At 43.1% G+C, this 22,368-nt stretch overlaps 1 protein-coding gene across 4 annotated transcripts in view; it reads left to right on the top strand.

Moving 5' to 3' along the window:
• CPVL (carboxypeptidase vitellogenic like) overlaps window positions 1–22,368 on the top strand; it is a 63,722-nt gene that overhangs the window by 5,495 nt on the left and 35,859 nt on the right. For all 4 annotated transcript variants that reach the window (XM_079948051.1, XM_079948052.1, XM_079948050.1 and 1 more), the window contains exons 2-7: window positions 7,335–7,543; window positions 9,595–9,713; window positions 13,372–13,486; window positions 15,076–15,134; window positions 16,844–16,923; window positions 18,371–18,437. In XM_079948051.1, coding sequence (XP_079804177.1) covers window positions 7,351–7,543; window positions 9,595–9,713; window positions 13,372–13,486; window positions 15,076–15,134; window positions 16,844–16,923; window positions 18,371–18,437 — 633 coding nt within the window. In that variant the 5' untranslated portion in view covers window positions 7,335–7,350. The remainder of the gene's footprint in view (window positions 1–7,334; window positions 7,544–9,594; window positions 9,714–13,371; window positions 13,487–15,075; window positions 15,135–16,843; window positions 16,924–18,370; window positions 18,438–22,368) is intronic.

Here is a 22,368-nt window from a genome sequence, read left to right as displayed (position 1 = left end):
TAGGTGGTTTTGGGGTTAAGTAATGGATGGCATAAGGACGCGGGTGGCGCTGTGGGTAAAAGCCTCAGCGCCTAGGGCTTGCCGATCGAAAGGTCGGCGGTTCGAATCCCCGCGGCGGGGTGCGCTCCCGCTGCTCGGTCCCAGCGCCTGCCAACCTAGCAGTTCGAAAGCACCCCCGGGTGCAAGTAGATAAATAGGGACCGCTTACTGGCGGGAAGGTAAACGGCGTTTCCGTGTGCTGTGCTGGCTCACCAGATGCAGCTTTGTCACGCTGGCCACGTGACCCGGAAGTGTCTCCGGACAGCGCTGGCCCCCGGCCTCTTGAGTGAGATGGGCGCACCAACCCCAGAGTCTGTCAAGACTGGCCCGTACGGGCAGGGGTACCTTTACCTTTACCTTAATGGATGGCATATTGAAGCTCCCAGCCTTCAGAAAGTGAATCATGAAGTTCTACTAAATGGGTGGGTGAGAATAAGGAAACGACAGATTTGCATGGGGAGGCAAAAAACGAAACAGGAAATGTTGACTGTGATGTAGTGAAATAGTTCCCTTCTCATTAGTTAAGAGAAATCTGTGGTGCCATGTTCTACTGTCAAGTTGCTAAAGCCATTTTTCTTTGGTGAGTTGTGAAGTGGTTTGTTTGTTTTTTTTCTTTGGGCAAAATGATATAGAAATTCTGGGTGAAAACAAGAAATAAACTCCTCTATTGAAACAGGGAAATGTTGTATCACTCTAGCAGAATGGGTAAGTAAATTCAATATTTGAAGGAAGAAGAATGCAAATGGAAGGAAACAATGGAAGTGGTTGTGAAGTTTCACGGCTGTGGTTACTATTTTTACCATTACTGTTTTGTAAGATCGGTTTGAGATGACAAGTGGTTCGGCATTGCTTTTAGAGCAGCTATGTAACATTGTTGCAAAATGCGCTAAATATTTGCTCTTATTTACACTTTTGACAATGGAAATAATAACCCAGTATTAGCTCCAGTAAGATCAGTATTAGCCACAAGGGGGCATGCCATTGACACAGAATCAACATCAGCTGCTGTTTTACTGTTGCTGCTGCGTTCTTATGGTACTTATAAAAGTAGCTATTAGTCATTCTGTCCTTTGGGTAGCCCCACTAAAATTTGGCTTGGCTAAGGAGAAAGTTAGCTTACTACTCGTAACAGGTAAGAATATAGACCCTCAATGTCTGTGGTGTTCTTGTAGCTGAGCTTCTGATTAAGCCTATTAAAACAAATACCACTCAGGTAGTATTCATATAAAGTTCTTATAACTATGTAAATTTATCATTTCTGAGGAGCCATGAACCTTTATTATGAATGACATTTTTGACTGTAGCAAGTGAGTAACATCTCTCTTGAATTTTCTCTGTTTTCATATCTTTTTTTCCTGAACGTGAAATACTTCAGTGTTTGCTTGGAAGAGGAGCAAGATGTTACCAAGCAAAATGTAATCCTAAGAAGTAGTGAAATACTGTGAAGAAATCTGATTCCTTTCTTAGTTTCGTAATGATTAAAGTTACTCTCTTCCACTGTTTTGCTGAGATACACTTGACTGACTTGGAGCCTATCATGGTAAAAGTATTTGGCAAGCTCCACTTGACTTTGTCCAACATATTCTAGACAAACTCATAACCAAATTCCAGATTTGTACCCCAGTCTTCCAAAACCAGCAACAAAGAATAGACAAAAATGTTTTGGGGCTTGAAAAAGAGCTGAGAGTATAGTGATTTTCAGCAATCCTATCCCTGCTGGACTTGGGAATGAGAAGCACTTTAACTCAGTTGGACTTACTTTTGAGTTGGCATGTATAGGCTTGCAGTGTAATAGTGTGAGCCAAGAACATGGGTATGCAAACTAAGGCCCGGGGGCCAGATCTGGCCCAATCGCCTTCTTAATCCGGCCCGCAGATGGTCCAGGAATCAGCGTGTTTTTACATGAGTAGAATGTGTCCTTTTATTTAAAATGCATCTCTGGGTGATTTGTGGGGCCTGCCTGGTGTTTTTACATGAGTAAAATGTGTGCTTTTATTTAAAATGCATTTCTGGGTTATTTGTGGGGCATAGGAATTCGTTCATTCCCCCCCCCCCAAAAAAAAATATTAGGCCCCCCACAAGGTCTGAGGGACAGTCAACCGGCCCCCTGCTGAAAAAGTTTTCTGACCCCTGGCCAAGAAGATCCATTCAAATTTCACCTCAGAAGCAAACTGTGGCAAACCACTCTTCTTCCAGCTCTTTCATTTTCCCTCCCTACTTAAGAATAATGGCCTAATAACAGCTGCCTTGAAATCAAGAATTTCTGGCTAACCTGTTCTCTAAGGAGATGCAGATCAAAGTGCTAATTCACTTGTTGTGATCTTTTTGACTTTTAAGGGAATTCAAACAGTGGGAGTAAACTGACATGAATTTCGATCCTATACTAATAGCAAACCCATCTTCCAACTGTGGATCCTTATGTTACCAAACCACAACCACCCAGAATTGATGGAGCCTCAAGAGTTCGTAGAAGCACAAAATAAAAACCCCAAATGGCTCAATTAGGGACATCCTCAATGGCTATGGAATGTTGCTTGCCCCAGAATGGAAAAGAGGTAGCTTGTAATTCAAGTTTCACCTGTTGATATTTCCTTCTTCTATGTAAAGGTGCAGGTGCATCTTTACCCAAAAATAGACTATCATTTAAGATGGCATAGTTGGCTGCCAGGAACACTTTGCACTGCAACATTTTGTTGCAGTTCTTACTTGCCCTACACTATTTGATCTCTCACTGATACCAATATTTAAAGATTTGCCTTCCTGTAGGATAGTTTCCTCCCTCTCTTCTCTGATCATAGATTTACAATTGCATAGACAGGAGAAGACACATGCTCAGCAGCTGCTTTAGAACACATTAAGCAGTTATTCTGTCAGCCTTTCCCATCTAGATGAAAAGGTCTCTGCCGTAGTTATCCATTTTGCATTGTTTTGAAACTGACCAGTTTTTTCTTTCTTTTTGTAATTTTTTGGCTCTTTTTCTTATATTTCATACATCACAATGGAACATATATGGGAGGTGATCAAGTAATAATAATATATTCAGGAGAAATTGTATTGGCTTGTTGCGAACATTTTTGAGAGTCATGCTTCTAAGTATGTGAGAACAGCAAAAACCCGCCGGGTTTCACATTGCTAAATAATAATGTTCTCGCAGGATTCAGGACCATAAAACTTTTTTTCCCCAGTTTAATTTTTTGTCAGCTCTTTTTTAGAGCAAGAAAGCAAAAACGAAAGAAACATTCCTTTGTACAAGCTGCACCACCTTCCATTCCTAGTGAAAGTACTCCCCTTCTCTATTCGATAGGTGTCAAAAAGGTGTCAAAAAAATTGCTTACAGGCAGTCAGGTTGAAGGGATGATGTAAAGTTTACTATATCTGTATAGTCCAATGGAGAGGGGACTTGGCATTTCAGGAAGAAAATGGAGTCTTGGATGCCCTTTCAGGCTGGCTGTTCACTAGTCCCCATTCAGCAAGGCTGCAGTAGCCTGATAACATTGTATGTGTTTCCTCATCCATTGAGAAAATTCTGGCATTGTTTTATAAGTGTGCCTGAGTGGCTGACTGGTTTTTATATGTGTGGAACTAATGCATCCTTCTGCTTTTGCTACAATAGAAATATTGCCATTTCTTCCCCTCCACCAATCTATTTCTCTCTGAATTCTAAACCTTTGATTAGCTGTTCAACTTTGGACAACTGTCACTGGAGTGTTCTAATCTAATAGATTGCCAAGAAAAGACGATGTATTTGTTAGCCTTTTCAGTATAGAGGCACAGCTTGCATTGCACATGACTCTCTTTAGAGTTCATAAATGTAATTTCCACTGAGTTAACAATGCTTTCTCTTACATACTTTTTCTAGTATTAAACCATTTCTAGAGATAATGCTACCTGGCCTCAACTGAGCATGAAGGGAAGGGGGACTGGATTTGCTTCCCAGTACAGCATTGTCCTGTGTCCAGCAGTCCATCACCCATTGATTGATAAAGTGTCATGTCTGGGCATGGTGCTTTACAAAGTATAAAAGGAGAGGTCTCTGCCCAGAGGAGCTTACAATCTGAAATTCAGTACTGAGGAAGGCAAAGGATATAAAGGCAGTGGCAGCTCAATGCTTTACATGTATTTAGGCTTTGTTATTGTAGGATAAAGGTAAAAATAAAGGGACCCTGACCGTTAGGTCCAGTCGTGCACGACTCTGGGGTTGCAGTGTTCATCTCGCTTTACTGGCCGAGGGAGCCGGCATACAGTTTCCGGGTCATGTGGCCAGCATGACTAAGCCGCTTCTGGCGAACCAGAGCAGCGCACGGAAACACCTTTACCTTCCTGCCTGAGCAGTACCTATTTATCTACTTGCACTTTGACGTGCTTTCGAACTGCTAGGTTGGCAGGAGCAGGGACCAAGCAACGGGAGCTCACCCCGTCGCGGGGATTCGAACTGCCGACCTTCTGATCGGTAAGCCCTAGGCTCTGTGGTTTAACCCACAGCGCCACCCGCGTCCCTTATTGTAGGATAGGAGAGCCTTTTTTAATGCTGAGGTATGAAGTTAAATATACAGGGGGAGGGAGGAACGAAAGGGAAGGTGGCTACAATGGATGTCACCTGGGTCTGTTTCTTAGGGCTGGAACCCAGTGTCAAACACAAATAAACAGCTGACCAGTCACCAGGCAGACTGACTCCAGCTACAAAAGCAGCTCCTAATGCTGAAGAAAGCAGATACCATATTTGCTGTGAGCCCTGCAAAGACTGCTTTGCTGGCTTTCAGATGCCCTGCTTGAAACCATGGAGTACAGCTGCCAGTCTGTGAAGACAATACTGGGCTAGAGAGTCTTAACTCATTACAGTCGTGGCTTGGATCCCAAACGCCTTGCGTGTTGAACGCTTTGGATCCCGAACACCACAAACTCAACAGTGCGTGTTCCAGTTTGCGAGCATTCTTTGGAACCCGAACTTCCAGCGCAGCTTCCGATTGGCTGCAGGAGCTTCCTGCAGCCAATCGGAAGCCACACCTTGGTTTCCAAACATTTTGGAAGTCGAACGGACTTCCGGAACAGTTTCCGTTCGACTTCCGAGGTACGAACCTATATAAGGCAGGTTCTGGTGTGCTAGCAGCTAGAATGGCTCAGCTAGATTTTTTTCTAGCTTTGCATCCTCCAATTCTGGTAGCTGGTCAGAAGGGTGAAATTCTAATTGGGCCAGTAGCCTTATGTCGGGACAGTAACCCTAGAAATGTGGCTCCAGTGCAATACTCATATTGCCTGTAATGTGAGAAACAGCCCTTGGGTAGTTCTTACTGTTCCTACCTTCTAGTTACGCATTTTCTCCTTTGCATAAAAGCACCAACAAGCTCTGTCTTGTTATAGGGAAACAGCAAAGCACGCCCGACTTCCTTCAGCGATTGTTCTCTCTAAGGCTGGCATTAGGACGTGGGAGAGAGTAGAGGCTTCAGAGGTCATCCTGCTCTGAGTTGAAATGTGTGACTAACAGCCAGTCTGCATTGTATAGATCTGTAATGCTTGAAAATCAATTTAGAACTAGGTTAAAGAAAAGTTCAGCCTGCTTTTGCAGCAGAAAGCACTTCTTTGCTGCACGAACTCTGTGTACACTTGGAAGTGCCATTGATTTAACTTTGGTCTCTCCAGCTGCAACTGGGCTTACGCAGGATGTCTCTGAAAAAGTAATTCTGCTTCTGCAGCTGCTGATTGAAAACCCTTTCCTTTCTGGGTATGACTTGTATAGATTTCTCCTTTTGAAATCCTGTTTGGAATTAACCAGGTACTCTCTGTAATTGTTGGGCTTGGGGAGAAGGAAATGAAATACTGCCGTTTCCCAACCCATCTGCTTGTGTACTTTCTTGCCTCAGTTGTTGGTGACTGCCTGAGCCCTCAGCAGTCTTTCATCTCCCTCCTATGCAATTAGAATTGTGTGATAGAGTGGGGATAAGTACCTGTATACCTGAAGGAGCGTCTCCACCCCCATAGTTCAGCCCAGACACTGAGGTCCAGCTCTGAGGGCCTTCTGGTGGTTCCCTCACCGTGAGAAGTGAGGTTACAGGGAACCAGGCAGAGGGCCTTATCGGTAGTGGCACCCACCCTGTGGAATGCCCTCCCACCAGATGTCAAAGAAATAAACACTATCTGACTTTTAGAAGACATCTGAAGGCAGCCCTGTTTAGGGAAGTTTTTAATGTTTGATGTTTTATTGTGTTTTTAATATTCTGTTGGGAGCCGCCCAGAGTGGCTGGGGAGGCCTGGCCAAATGGGCGGGGTATAAGTATTGTTGTTGTTGTTATTTATTACCTTGGCCCCACCTTCTCTACACCCCCATTGCTTGTTCCCCTCCATGCGTTGGTAGACAGGGCCAATCCAAAACCTGGAAACAAACACATCAGTTGTCTAGTGAGGGGCTTTAAATTGCAGTCTTGGTTGATCACCACATATTTTCCTATTCCGTCTCTGTCTACTCTTAACAGGATGCACTGTCTTGCAGTCCTAACCACGTCTGCGCAGAATTAAGCCCTGCTGAATTCAATGGTGCTCGCTCCCAGAAAGGGGAGTTATAACTGCAGTCTTTGAATATGTTCACATTACCGGGTACTCCACATCTTGGTGCTCTCCCACTTCTAGTTTTTGAAGCTGCATTCACATGACGTATGACCCATTATCAATCCTGTAGTTACTGAGCAAATACCAGCTTCAATCCGATTAGAAAACTTCAGCTGCACTTGCTGTGTACTACAGAATGGCGTGCAAATTTGAGACAGCGGTTGCGCATGCGCAGATGAGCGCGTCATGAATGGGAATTGTGAAGGGGCTGCGGGGGGGGGGGGGGAGGATCTATCTGACTTTTAGAAGACGCCTGAAGGCAGCCCTTCAGGGAAGTTTTTGATGTTTGATTGTGCTTTTAATATTCTGTTGGGAGCAGCCCAGAATGGCTGGGGCAACCCTGTCAGATGGGCGGCATATAAATAACAAAATTATTATTATTATGCATATTGGGTATCCCCACCTGCTATCCCATGTGAACAACACTCTGCAAAAGCAGGGGAAAATGACATAGTTGCATTTTAAGCCACCCATGTGAACAAACCCTTAGTTGCGTTTGTTAAAATGCAGCGCTTGTATCCTCTTCTGCTTTCTCAGCTGTGAGAAGGAACAGAGACGGGAAAGCACTTAACTTTGAGGTAGATGTTGCATAACATCCCAGAGCTACTATTGAGGGGAGGGGAAGATCTAGACAGACTTTTCGAAGCCGCAGCAGTGGATGTTTAAAATTGTGCTCTAATCTGATTTATTCTAAGGTAACTGGATGAAAAGATGGGCAAGATAACTTGGGTCTTGCTGGCTTTGCTCAGTCTGAGCTTGAGCTTGGAGCTAGTCCTCACCCAGGAGCGATGGAGTGTGTTCCGAAGGGCTTTTCGGGGAATAAAGTACGGAGCGCCGTCGGGAGGAGACCCTGGAAAACCGCTCTTTCTAACGCCTTACATTGAAAGTGGCAAAACTGAGGAAGGTAAAAGTGTTAATCTTGTTATTTTAAAATATATAAATATTTCCACCTGTTCATTATCTCCTGTGTAGAATTCTACACATACAGTAGCAGTAGAATGCATTAGTTAAGAGTTGGGAAGCAGGTGGTGATGTGGTCTAAACCACCGAGCCTCTTGGGCTTGCCGATCGGAAGGTCGGCATTTCGAATCCGCGTGATGGGTGAGCACCCCGCTTTGTTCTGTCCCAGCTGCCAACCTAGTACAGTTGTACCTTGGTTGTTGAATGCCTTGGTACCCAGACATTTTGGCTCCCAAATGTCGCAACCCCGGAAATGCGTGTTCTGGGTTGCAAACATTTTTTGGAAGCTGAATGCCTGACATGGCTTCCCCGGCTTCCAACTGAGTGCAGAAAGCTCCTGCAGCCAATCAGAAGCCACGCCTTGGTTTTCAAACTGTTCCGGGAGCGCGCCTTCCCCTCTCTCCCCGGACCCCTTTTGAACCAAGGGGCGGCAACGGGGAGAAGCGATCTTCCCCTCTGTCCCCTCTTTTGAAGCAAGGGGCGGCAACGGGGAGAAGCGATCTTCTCCCCGTTGCCGCCCCTTGGTTCAAAAGGGGTCCGGGGAGAGAGGGGAAGGCGCGCTGCGCTTCCCCGCTATCCCCGGAACTTGCGGGGCAAGCTTCGTTTTGCGAAGCAAGCCCATAGGGAGATGCGTCTTGCGAAGCGGCTAAGAAAACAAAAAACTCCTTTGTCTAGCGAGTTTTTCGTCTTCCGAGGCGTACGTCTTGCGGGGCACCACTGTACCCTGAAGCTGCCCAGAGTGGTTTGGGAAACCCAGCCAGATGAGCAGGGTATCAATTTTAAAATAATAGTAATTATTATTATTATTATTATTATTATTATTATTATTATTATTATATTTATCCTTAATGTTGTTCTACTGTTGCTCATATTTCAAATCCTGTTCGTGTTTTCATGGAACAAAATAGTTCTTTAGATATTCTACAATTAGATATTCATTGTAGAATGGCATTGATAGCCTTAAAAGGTAAAGGGACCCCTGACCGTTAAGTCCAGTCATGGACGACTCTGGGGTTGTGGCGCTCATCTTGCTTTACTGACCGAGGGAGCCAGCATACAGCTTCTAGGTCATGTGGCCAGCATGACTAAGCCGCTTCTGGCAAACCAGAGCAGCACACGGAAATGCCGTTTACCTTCCCACCGGAGCGGTACCTATTTATCTACTTGCACTTCGTGCTTTCGAACTGCTAGGTGGGCAGGAGCAGGAACCGAACAACAGGAGCTCACCCTGTCACGGGGATTTGAACCGCTGACCTTCTGACCGGCAAGCCCTAGGCTCTGTGGTTTAACCCACAGTGCCACCTGCGTCCCTAACTGATAGCCTTAACCTCTGTGAATTTGTCTACTCCGATTTTAAAATCACAGCTAATTTATTCTTAATCACAGACATGGGACCAGATAATCCATATCAGGAAGGCAGCATGCAGAGAGGGGAGCTGTTGGAAAAAATACCCTATTGGTACAAATGATGATTTTTCTTTCTTTGGGCTTGCACTCATTTTCTCTTTCCCTTACATGTGACCAGAATGCCGACCAATACAAGCACTTTGTAATTGTTCATGATACTGAGAGAAGATGTTAAATATGGAGCAAATTCTCCATATCCTTCTTATACTTCGCAAAACTACTTATTATTTTCTCTTTCTGCATGTGTCTTGAAAAAACTGGAGTTAATTCCAATACAGGAGTTCTTCTAAAAAACTATTTTACTCAACATCACAAATAAAAAACCATGTATCTCCCATGCACCTGAACTTCCAGACACTTCTTAAAGCGCGTCCTCACTTAGCCATGAAGTTCACTGGGTGACCTTGGGCCAGTTACCAGAATAACCTACCTCACAGAGTGGATGTGAGAATGAAATGGGGAGGAGAAGAACCATGTACACCATCTTGAGATCCTTGGAAAAGAAAGGTGATATATAAATGTAAGAAATAAAATAAATAACCAGCCCTTCAGTTTGATATTTTTTATACTTGTCATTCTTTATAACAGGAAGGCAATTAAGTCTGGTAGGCCATCTTCCAGGTCCCAATGTGAAGAGCTATTCGGGTTATCTGACCGTCAACAAGACTCACAACAGTAATCTTTTCTTCTGGTTCTTCCCTGCTCAGGTGGGTCTGTTGTTTTGATATGCTGCCATATTAAAGCTTTCAAAGGAAACTTCCATTTCAACAACGTAGATATTGGACAAGATCTGTGCTAGCTCTGCTGCTTCCCAAAACGAGTACAGGTTAATAATGTTTGGCATGTAGTACCAGGCTACATGGGGACACGGGTGGCGTTGTGGTCTAAACCACAAAGCCTCTTGGGCTTGCCAATCAGAAGGTTGGCGGTTCAAATCCCCACAACGGGGTGAGCTCCCATTGCTTGGTCCCTGCTCCTGCCAACCTAGCAGTTTGAAAGCAGAAGGCAGAACATATAGCCAATTACAAATGTGAGTTATGTGCATCATCTTGTGATCAAACACAAGAGATTATTGTTTTCCATGCGCTGCTTAACCTGAGATACCACTGTAGTTATAGTTATGTGGCTGTATGTTTCGTACGTGGGAGTAAAGTGTTCAGAGCACATTTTGGACCAATAGGCAAAATGTATGCTGTGAAATGAAATTGAGATGGAGAGTACATTGGTCAGTGAATCCATGCTAGATTGGAACTGGAATCGAATCTACCAAACCCTGATCTAATATCCTATTCACATTTGGTTTGAAAAGTTTCTGTAATTGACTGCCATTATCGGCAAACCTAGACTTCTCCCTTTTGAAACAAAATGTTTCCCGCTTTGACACAGTTTTTCTAGCAGTTATCTGACTATTTTTTTTTTTTTAAGCCAGCTTTCAAATTCTGGACTCTCTCTTTGCTCCCAGTACTAATGACCTAACTTTTCATTTTTCATTAGTATATGTAGGAGAGTTGTTTTAATTATTTGTAAATGGACAAAAAGCAATTAAATTAAATAGATAATATAAGAGTCCTTAGTTAGAATTGAGAGAGCTCTCTGAATAAAGTGAAGAGCTGAATTTAGAACCTGTTGCTCATGAAGATTTGCATTGCTTGATTCCTTGTGCCATTAATTCACACTGGCATAATGTGGTTCTAGAAAGGAATGAGTTGATTGAAACATATTTTTTGCACAGGTGGTTGCCAGAGAAACAAGTGAGCAATAAGAAGAATTCCGTAATCTATATTAGGTCAATAACTTTTATGAGGACAGCCAAAATACTGCAAGTGTTCAAGGTTCCAACTTTTTCTTAGTACTTTCTGTTTAGGAGATGGGGGAACTGACATGTTTAAAGGAGTTGGCAATTTGGCCCAGATGTCTCTAAAATGAGTGGGATTTGAGACCACTTTAGAAAGAACAGTGGATGAGTTTTCAGAATGTTTTACAGGCAAAGACCTAAAACAACATCCTAGTGGCTTTTTCTGAAGAGATTTGAGCTTGAAGTATAAAACTGAAATCTCAAAACAACTTGCTTAAGTTGACACAAGGTTGAGAAGTTTATGCCAATAAGTCCCATTAGTTTTATATTTTTTAAGTGTGAATGTAATTTATTTATGGTTCACTGGCCACGAATTATGTCAAAAAGTGTTTCTTAGCAGGATGCAAATTCTGAATGCTCTTGGATGAAGAAGAAAAATAGGCTTTGCATAAGGATATCAACACTGCTTCAGTTTAAGGATATACTGTTCCGTTAGAAATGCAATATTATTAATCCCAGATGCTATGAGCAACAGATTTGTTTCTGTGTTTAATACTTCTGTTGTAATCCTGGGCTCAACATAAATAGCATAGTCCATCTTGTACAACTTATGCCAGAGAGGGAAAACAATTGGCAGCAGTAAATGTTTTATTTAGAAGAGACCCTGAATGGTTTTTCACAACCGATTTTGCTGGCCAATCTCATTTGTCAACTCTAATAAATAAATAATATTGCGGAAAAGAGTGAGTGTTGTGATAAAAGGGAAGGAAGCAGAAGAGTTTCAAGCTGGTTAAACTTCCATTACTTGGTCTTCAAAATGAGAGATGTACAGTGGTGCCTCACAAGACGAAATTAATCCGTTCCGTGAGGCTCTTCGTATAGCGGTTTTTTCGTCTTGCAAAGCAAGCCCATTGACAGCTTAGCGGATTAGCGCTATTAGCGGTTTAGCGGCTTTTAGCGGATCAGCTGATAAGCGGCTTATCAGCGGATCAGCTGATAAGCGGCTTAGGGCTTAGGAAAAGGGGGGAAAAAGGGAAAAAACCCCGCAGGAACTCGCAAGACATTTTCGTCTTGCGAAGCAAGCCCATAGGGAAATTCGTTTTGCGAAGCACCTCCAAAACGGAAAACCCTTTCGTCTAGCGGGTTTTCCCTCTTGCGAGGCGTTTGTCTTGCGGGGCACTACTGTACAGATGTTCACACAGAGTGCAAGAATAATTCAGTGATTGCTCTAAGTCTTTACCCTGTCATGCTGAATTTCTGTGAGTGGGGAGTTGTATCTCGCTCTTTCTCTGGCCACCCCATGTTGGGGTTTCCTCCATCTTTTGTTCTGTACAGTCCAACCCCATATAATTATATTGTGGCCCTGCTCACTATGACACAGTGGGAATCGGCAAGCTTTCGGGTACCCAGAAGGAAAATCATGGCCATTTTGCTCCTTACCTGGACCTGTTGCTGCCATGCTACCCAGATCAAAGCCATTGTTTGGCTTCGTATTGTCTCAGTCCCAACAAACCGTAGCCAACCTTTGTTCGTGACTTACCATTCATGGTTTCCCTGGGGGAAACAGACCACGGGTGCAGATTCACACATAACACTGAGCCAAACTATGGCTTAGCTCTGGGTAGCATGGCATTAGGAGGAGTGAGGAAGGACTGAAATGGTAGCATTTTTCCTTCTGGAGACACAGAAGCTTGCTCTTTCTTGCTTCACCATGGTTTGGCTTAATTCTATGTGAAAATGAGGCCTGTGTGCATATGTTGATCCCATTTACTTTCCTCTACTCCCTCTGTTTAAAGTCTGAAAATTTATTTTCACTGTGCATACAAGATACTAGGACAGTAGAGACATGGCTTACCAAGCACGTGGTCACTCAGAGCATGTGGAAAGGTCTTGTGTTAGTTATAAAATTAGCTACTGTATTTTTCTGTGTATAAGACGATATTTTCCCCCAAATTTAAGTTTAAAATTGGGGGTCGTCTTATACACATAATGTTGCAATTAAATATACAACAACAACAATCTTTATTACGGTCCAGAGACCCAACAAATTGTTACAAAGCAATACACAATTCAATATATAAATAAATACATGCCGCCATCCATATTCTTTCCCCCCAGCCTCCCCTCACTATTGGCTATATATATATTTTGTTGTTTAGTCGTTTAGTCGTGTCCGACTCTTTGTGACTCCATGGACCAGAGCACGCCAGGCACTCCTGTCTTCCACTGCCTCCCTGTATACACACACACACACACACACACACACACTAAATATATCAGTAAAGTTGTTCTGTTTGATGTTTATATATACAGTACTAAATATATCAGTGTTTTGAATATTTAGTCAAATATCAGAGTTGTTGTGTTTAGTGTTTAAAATATTAATTTCTTAATTTGGGGCACAAAAAATAGGAGTCGTCTTATACGTGGGGGCGTCTTATACACGGAAAAATACGGTACTTATAAAGAAAGTGTTGGCATTTATTTCTCACAGTCTACCGAAATAATTCATGCTTTCTGTAAATTTATGTGGGAACAGCTCCAGTTTTTATTGTCCTTCTGGTCTGCAGGTACAACCCGAAAAAGCCCCTATCCTACTTTGGCTCCAAGGTGGACCTGGAGGAACCTCTATGTTTGGCATTTTTGTGGAACACGGACCGTATGTTGTCAACAAGAATCTCACATGCAAGTGTTGTTTATTTCTATGTTGAAGGCTTCCAGCGAGATGTTAATATCATTATAGTTTTAACATAAAAAATGTAACCTGTTTCCTTATGGGCATGGAATTTGCATCTGTACTCTTTATGCTGCTGAGCAAATTAGCATGTCTTGCTGTAGCAGTTTGGGAAAGAATAATATTTTATCATTAATGGCATGAAATAGAAGTACCTTTTTTTTTATATAAAGAAATATTTCCCTTCCCCCCAAATTAAAAAGGCATTTGAAATATATTTCCTATATTATCAGTGGCAGGTTACGGGTTGTTATAATATTAGTTCACAGACGTAAAATAATATAAAAATATGTTTTAATAAATAAATTTTGTTCCTAATGTGACATCCATGTTAAAGGAGAATGTGCACTTTCCCCAAAAAGTGCTGGGAGGAAAATGGATAAATAAACTGAGAGAGTTTCCCTGTCTTACGATTCACAGAATCATAGAGTTGGAAGGACCCAATGCAGGAATCTTTTGTCCAGCATGGGGCTTGAACCCACAACCCTAAAAGTCTCATGCTGTACTGACTGAGCTATCCAGTTACAGTTCAATCCTAAGTCTGTGGAGTGTGAAGCTAGCATTTGGCTGCATAATACCATAATTTTATTTATAATATTTTTACATCAACTTAGAGCTAAAGCGTTCTCAAGGATAGCTTGCAATATAAAATAGGATACAGAAAAATAATTCAAATAACCCACCAATAAACTATAAAGCAGCCTAAACATGTTTTAATCCATCAAAAATAAATAGCCTTTAGATTTTGGAAATGTTTTCATCACACCATTCTCCAACCTGGTATGTGACTGATCATACTTGGTTAAAAAAATACCTTTAAAATTCTCACTGCAAGTGATGTGCGATGCTTTTTACAATTACACTAGGTACTAACATCTATCTGAAGTACTTGGGTTTAGTTTTTTGTTTTTCTGTCTTGGTAGGAAATGCAGAACTATATGAAAATATTGTAAAATAGCCAATGCTATGTTTAATAGCCTAAAACAAATAATAACATTACTGTAAACATTGAAATATTGAATCCATCCAGCATGTTAACAATGCAGCCTTCTCATGTTGTTCACATTGCTGCATCTTGTGATATAAAATGAGCAAAAGATGAATTCACTACAGTAATGTGCACCGAGATAATATCAGTGACAAAGTCTGGCCCGATAAATCCATTTTTAATATATACCTTAATCACAGCAGCCATATACCTTAATGGGATGAAAAAAGTAATAGCATATAATGATATAGCAGTTGGCAACTTAATGCTATATACTGTAAGCTTGTGAAAGGCTGCATAGTTTTCTTCTGTGGTCTCAAAATGTTGAATAGTGGACCCGATAGTTCAAGCACACCTTGATTATTGACTTACTAGGTGACTTTGGCATGTTAGCCTACAATCTACATGGGAGCAAACCCTACTAAGTTCAGTAGGACATGCCTGCTGAGTAGATACAGTTAGGATTACACTCTTCATCCTGCTTCCTTTTTGGACTGATGCTAATGATTCAAGCTGTAGACTCTCGACTCTCATTTTCTTCCATGTTGATAGTGTCTGAACGAAAATTTCCTTGGACCTCCAAGTTTTCCATGCTCTACATTGACAATCCGGTAAGTGAACAACGGATAAGCTTCATGTTGCATATCTAAATGTGTCCATTGAAAAAAAAGTTTGCTTGACAGCAACAATTGCCTTAACCCTTATGTTCTTGCATCTCAAAACGTCATAATTTTATCTGTTACATGTAAGGATAGTCACTTTGTCAACAGCCCTTTTTTCCTCAACGTGGTATGGCATTTAAGAAGGATCTCGTGTAGGGGAAACATGGCTAGACAAAATCTTTGGGCAGCTGCCAGGGCTAACCACTGATGTGGACCCTATGGACCCACCATGCTAGGTGCCTGGAGCTGCCTCTCAGCAGACATTTTTATTATTATTTCCAGTGCCCCGCAATGTGGAGCTTTACCAATGAAGGAGGGGTCTCTTCAGATCTGGAACTAGGTCTGTGCTAGCTCTCTGCTAACTATGCGGTGGGCTCAGGTCCAAACTAGTCATGACCCACAATATACCGTATTTTTCGCTCTATAGGACGCACTTTTCCCCCTCCAAAAATTAAGGGGAAATGTGTGTGCGTCCTACAGAGCGAATGCAAGCTCCTTGGCTTCAGCGATAGCAACGCGAAGCCTCCAAACCGCAGAGGGAGTGGTCCCTCTGCACTCCGGAGGCTACGCGTTGCTTTCACTGAAGCCTGGAGAGCAAGAGGGGTCGGTGCGCACCGACCCCTCTCGCTCTCCAGGCTTCAGGGATAGCCACCTGAAGCCTTTAGAGCGCAGCGGGAACTTGCGCTCCAAAGGCTTTGGGCTCCTTTTGCTGAAGCCGGGAGAGCAAGACTCTCGTGGCTTCAGCAGAGAGGGAGAGCTGCGCAGCGCCCCTTCAGCGAAGTGGGAGGAGAAATGGAAGGGGTTCCGTTTCTCCTGCCGCTTCGCTGAAGGGGTGCTGAGCAGAGAGGGGGAGATTTTTTTTTCTTGTTCTCCCCTTCTAAAACAAGGTGTGTCCTATGGTCGGGTGCATCCTATAGAGCGAAAAATACGGTACTTCCTCTGGCTCTTCAGGTTTTAATCAAGCTGAAGCTGAATTTGGGCAGACAGAAGGGACGAGACTAGCTAACCCTTTCCCACAATGACAATTTTCCTGTTCAAAATCCCTCCCAGTTAAGGGGAAAAGTTATAGGAGTGAAGGTTTGAGTGGAAAACACTGCTGATTGGGATGTATAGTTCCACCCTTTCAGTTTTTTTGCGATCCTGCTCCAATTTTAATTCAGCAGTAGCGCTCTGAATTCTCTCTTCGTCTCTTTGTGGTGACTCTGGAATATATTTACTTACAATTGAAGGTTGCTGCCTGAGAACCTGGTAGATAAATTCCTAACAGTCACCAGAAAGCTTATTTTAAACAAAGGTTGAAATATATGTCCCCCTTTCCTTATTGACAGGAAAATTTTGGAACTCTCTCTGTGTGCGTTGATTTGAAAAGTGGCATGTCGCTGAATTTTCTCACATCTTGAACACTGTGCTAGAATAATCCTAACTATGCTAGAATAACGAAAATGAGTCTTATTAAAGAAAGGTTCACAAGCTGTGTGTCTGGAGGAATCCAGATCTTCTAATGGACTAATTGCAAAAACAGGTTTTTTAACTCCATTTGCAACTGTAGGAGAAACCATATACCTAACAGAATATCATTTTGCTTGATGTCAAAAACAGCAGCGAAGAACTGGAAGATAATTGTTCCACATATATTTTATATTCTCTTTTGCTATCAGGTTGGAACTGGCTTCAGTTTCACAGATGATGACGCAGGTTATGCGGTGAATGAAGATGATGTAGGAAGAGATTTGTATAGGTAAATCACTCGATACAAGTTGCATTTTCTTCTGCTAAGCTTTTGAAATGCACCAGAAAAGTCAGCGCTTGCTGACACCTTCTGGAGAGCTTTTGAAATATTTATATAGTAAAATGTTCTTTATCCCCTTCTCATTTTAAGGAAATTATTATGTATTCATTGGGTGAGATCATAGACTTGTAGAATTGTAGAGTTGGAAGGGATCACATAAGTCATCAAGTCCAGGAATCTTTTGCCCAACATGGAGCTGATCCATGTTGTAGGCCTTGGAAATTGATGGACTTAATTACCGTAACATCAGTCCATTGATTTCAGTGGGTCTTCTCTTATGATTTAGTTCTGGGGTCAGCAAACTTTTTCAGCAGAGGGCTGGTCCACTGTCCCTCAGACCTTATGGGGGCCGGACTATATTTTTTTTTGGGGGGGGGATGAACGAATTCCTATGCCCCACAAATAACCTAGAGATGCATTTTAAATAAAAGCACACATTCTACTCATGTAAAAACAACAGGCAGGCCCCACAAATAACCCAGAGATGCAATTTAAATAAAAGGACACATTCTACTCATGTAAAAACATGTTGATTCCCAGACCGTCTGTGGGCCGGATTTAGATGGTGATTGGGCCGGATCCGGCCCCCGAGCCTTAGTTTGCCTACCCATAATTTAGTTGGATATTGCCCTTGGCATCCGGACTTAACAGAACGTTGTGTGCATGTTTTCAGATGCAGACAGTAGCACAGCAGATAGCTTTTAAACATCCCTTTCCAGACAGTGGTTTTGTTAAGTAATATAGGTGCAGTTTTCCTTCATTCTTGGGAGACATCAGTCAATACATCTGTCTGATTTCATCTGCCTCTTTATAGATTCCCCATTTTTTTTAATGCATCCCTCTCCTCTCCTTAAAGTCTAGATGGCTGTGTGGGAAAGGTGAGTTCACTCTGAATAAGAATGATGCTTGGTAACAGAGATGGCAGAAATGCAGACTGTGGCTTCCTTCAAGGTGGAAAATTGGAGTTTCATGGCCCAAGCAGAAATGATGTCACGTGTCTTCCTGCTTGTCTCCTCTCCAAGAGCTTGTACATATTGCAGCAGAAAATGTCTCTGTTTAAGCACTGTAGCTGCAAGGAGCATTTAAAAAAGTGTGCTGAGGCTTCTGCATATTTGTCAATTAATATTACTGTGAAATAGATTGTGTATGTTGGGATGAGATTAATGCTGTGGCACTTCGCTGTAGTTCAGTTTATGAGACAAAATGTATTTTGTGGCTGAAGGATAATGTCACACTTGCCTGTGACCATATTTTCACGAGTGAATGTCAGCCTGCTTCTGTTGAAGTGCAGCTGCCGAATAAGTTAGCAAGCTTTCATTTTCATCGCTACTATGATATTTGACTACAACCTTTCTTAGTGCAGATATTTTTACCTGTACTTCATCTGTTATTTCAGTGCCCTCATCCAGTTTTTCCAGCTCTTTCCTGATTATCAGAAAAATGACTTCTACGCAACAGGAGAAGTAAGTTCAGATAACTTTTAATTCTTGAATGGTGTAACTTGTGAACATGAAGATTGTCGAAGAGAAATTAAGGAACTTTTTGTGGATTATCCTAAAGCAAAGGTGAACCTGTCCCCCCCCCCCGCCCAGTTGGATTTAATTTTAAATTACATTTCCTAGTTACAGGCACATCTATCAACGTACTTTGAACAACAGTATGTTTTATAATTAGTAAAATATCTATAAAACAGCCAGCAGGGGGAGCAGAAAGGACCAGAACAGTCCCTTCCAGATTAAAAAATGTGTTGTTACCTAGTGATTCCCTTTCCCAGCCCAGAAGTACATTTTCTGGTAGTTAACTTTGGCCTCAGCATTTAGTCTGGCGTGTTTCTTTTAAAAATTAAGAGCTTCGGTATTTCTAGAGGAGCTTTTCCCATTGATCCTTGCTTTGGTACTGAAATTGATTTCAAAACCTATCCTCCCCCCAAGAGGGAGAAGGGAACCTCTTTGGTATTGCAACTAAAAGCTATCTGTTGCTCACTGCCTCTAACAACTTAAGCAGAGCCGCTCTTTCTTTGATACTAACTGCTAACACGTGTGACATTCTAGGCAAGAGATACTGCTTTCATTACAGCTTTGTTCTACGAGTCTCCTTTGTCTCTGAAGATGTAGATCCCATCTTGATTTTTCTGGCAAAGAAAGCTTCTTTAATTTTTTGCTAACAGAGATACTTGTCTAGGAAAGAAATCTGCAGTGTGGGGTGAGAGAAAAGAGTCTGATTTCTTTGTGCCTTTTGCCTGTGGAGACCAGGGATCACCTTCATGGTTTCACATCATAAAAAGCCTCCTAAGAAAGGAAAGATGGAAGAGGCTTGAAACAAACAGTTGCTGTGCAGCCTTGTGAAGGGTAAAAGGTCAGCTCTTCATTGGCAGAAATTGAGACAAAAGGCCTGAATGCCTAAAGAGGCTGAGAGTATTAGTATATGCTCCTTTGTATATGCTTATGTTGCATTAAGTTATATGTTACCATATCTTCTGCAGTGCACCTGTTTGGACTGGGTTACCAATATGCAGAAGCGCTAATAGATCCATGGATTAAGCCCTTCCCCATCTGTTGCCCCTTGTTCCCCATGTCTTCATTTACGCTGAGTTGGTTGAAAGTTTCTGTTCTTATCCCTCTCCCCTCATTGATCAAAAACTTTGGCTGCGCCTCTCTCCCAACACCTTCCATGATTACTCTTCAGATGGCTTGTAATAACTTCTGGTTACCTGCTAAATGGGACGCGGGTGGCACTGTGGGTTAAACCACACAGCCTAGGACTTGCTGATCAGAAGGTCGGCGGTTGGAATCCCCGCGACGGGGCGAGCTCCCATTGCTCAGTCCCAGCTCCTGCCAACCTAGCATTCAAAAGCACATCAAAGTGCAAGTAGATAAATAGGTACCGCTCCGGTGGGAAGGTAAACGGCGTTTCCATGCACTGCTCTGGTTCTCCAGAAGCGGCTTAGTCATGCTGGCCACATGACCCAGAAGCTGTACGCCGGCTCCTTCGGCCAATAAAGCGAGATGAGTGCCGCAACCCCAGAGTCAGCCACAACTGGACCTAATGGTCAGGGGTCCCTTTATCCTTTACCTTACCTGCTAAATCTTTCTATTCCAAGCACTAGCCACATGTTCAAGTATGATTGAAAGTCATAGTTCAGAAGCAACCCAGGAAAGCAGGCTGCATAGACAGCCTGGAAGAGTGCTCTGTCCAGCCTAATGGCACATTCGTACTTAGGATTGGCCAGCAGAATATTGCAGCTCATTGATTCATTGGTTTTGTAAGTTCATGGGTTATTCCAGCGTTGCAAGCATTATTGAGCCGGTTGGATACATGTACAGTCGTACCTTGGAAGTCGAACAGATTCCATTCCGGAAGTCCATTTGACTTCCAAAACGTTCAGCAACCAAAGCCCAGCTTCTGATTGGCTGCAGGAAGCTCCTGCAGCCAATCAGAAGCCACAGAAGCCCCGTCAGACGTTCTGCTTCCAAAAATAGTTTGCAAACCGGAACAGTCACTTCCGGGTTTGCAGCATTTGGGAGCCAAAACATTCGAGAACTAAGCTGTTCGAAAACCAAGTATGACTGTACTAGGAAATAAAAGACTTTGATTACAAATTTAATTAGTGTACTCAGTTAAAAGGTTGAAGGATTTTTTTAAAAAAATCATTTAGGCAGGAATCCAGTTGGTACACACAGAATGTCTTTTGATCCTTTGCTAACAGGAGAGGGGAGGTAAATTTTGCCCATTTGCTGTCTCTTTTGCACCACCCAGAACCCAAAAATCAACTCGGGAGATTCTCCATAACATGTAGAAGGGGGTTGGCAGGGGAGAAGATGAATCAGAGTAAATACCCCGTCCCCTATGTGCTCCTTCTATGAGCTTAAGAGCACAAATTCTCTTGATTACTTACAGCCTTAATAAAGAAAACTAGTAGGTGCAAATCAAATATTTTAGATGCAATCATACTGCATAAAAGCATTTATTCTTGGAGCACGATACCAATTTGCCTGCATGCACAAACTGTTGGGATTCGCAGGATACTGAATAAGTCTGCAGGCTTCAACAGGATGATGCAATACTCTGTGTAGTGCTGAGTCAGAGTGACTCAGCAGGAGTGTGATTAATGTGATTGGCAATCACCTGTTTTAAAAAGGAAAGCCTGTTTAACAGTGGGTGTGGTTGCAGTGGTGGTTGTGCTGTGGTGTGGTGGTGCTGTGGTGGAGAGTATTCGTTTGTAAGTACTCTGTATGGACTGTCTCTTTTGTAAATACCTGTATATACCTCACATTAAAAGACTGCACTGGGAAAAAACCTGGAACTCTTAGCGTTTCTGCTGAAAGCGCCGCGAGGAATTTCGCGACAGGGTTATGGGCCCAGCACGCTTCCGCTGCGCAAGAGTACAGGTGGCAGTTATCTAGCCGTGGGTGCTGGAGGTGAGCTGCAGGGATGGAGCAGTCCAGAAGTGGCGTGTTGCTGGAGAAGCTGACAGCCACGAACTACAGCATCTGGTCAGTCCGCATGCAACACTTCCTCAAGCGTGAGGGCCTGTGGAAGGTGGTGGAAACTCCACCGCAGCCCCCTGAGGAGGATGAGGACGACGATGAAAAGCTGGCACTAGCAGAGGCCCAGCTAGAAAAGGATGAGAAAGCTTTGGCTACGATCATCCTTGGAGTGGACGACAGCCAGCTAGTCTACATAGCTGATAAGGTGACGGCAAGTGAGGCGTGGAATGCACTCAAGGCTGTCCATGTGCGAGAGACAGCTGGCTCACTGATAACACTGACCAGGAGACTGTACCGGTGTCGGAAGAAACCGGGGGACTCCCTGGTGAACCACCTAAAATTCCTAACAGGCTGTTTCCAGGAGCTAGCCTTAAGAGGGAGGCCTGTGGAGGAAGAGGACAAAGTCTTCATAGTCCTGAGTTCCCTTGATGACAGCTATGATATGCTGGTCAATTCCCTCGAGTCTGTAGAGACTGATAAGCTGACTCTGGAATACGTAACTGGACGGTTGTATGCAGAGGAGGACAGGCGTGCAGAGCGAAAGATGACCTCAGCCCAGCTGTTGGAGCATCCCAGAGGGAACAACAGCCGGGAAGACCAGAAGTGTCGAGAGCTGGAGAAACAGCCAGGAGGAGCTGCTGCAGACCAGCCGGTGGTCAACAAAGTAAAAAGGTGTTTTTGCTGCAAGTCCAGTGGACATCTGCTGCGGGACTGCCCGAGAAAACAACAAAAACAGCAGAAGCACAGGAGGCAGCAGAGAGAGTCTACCGCTTGGGTATCTGCAGATGGTCAAGAAAAGGAAGAGCTGTGGGTTCTGGACAGTGGAGCTTCTCAAACCTTTTGTAAAAGAAAAGGATTGCTAACTGATGCTAGGGCCTCAAACAAAAAACATGTAAGTCTTGCTACG

The sequence above is a fragment of the Podarcis cretensis genome (genome assembly GCF_951804945.1).
Source record: "Podarcis cretensis genome assembly, chromosome: 12".
NCBI lineage: Eukaryota > Metazoa > Chordata > Lepidosauria > Squamata > Lacertidae > Podarcis > Podarcis cretensis.
Note: the sequence above shows the minus strand (reverse complement) of the source record. Positions and strands in the feature narration are given on the sequence as shown.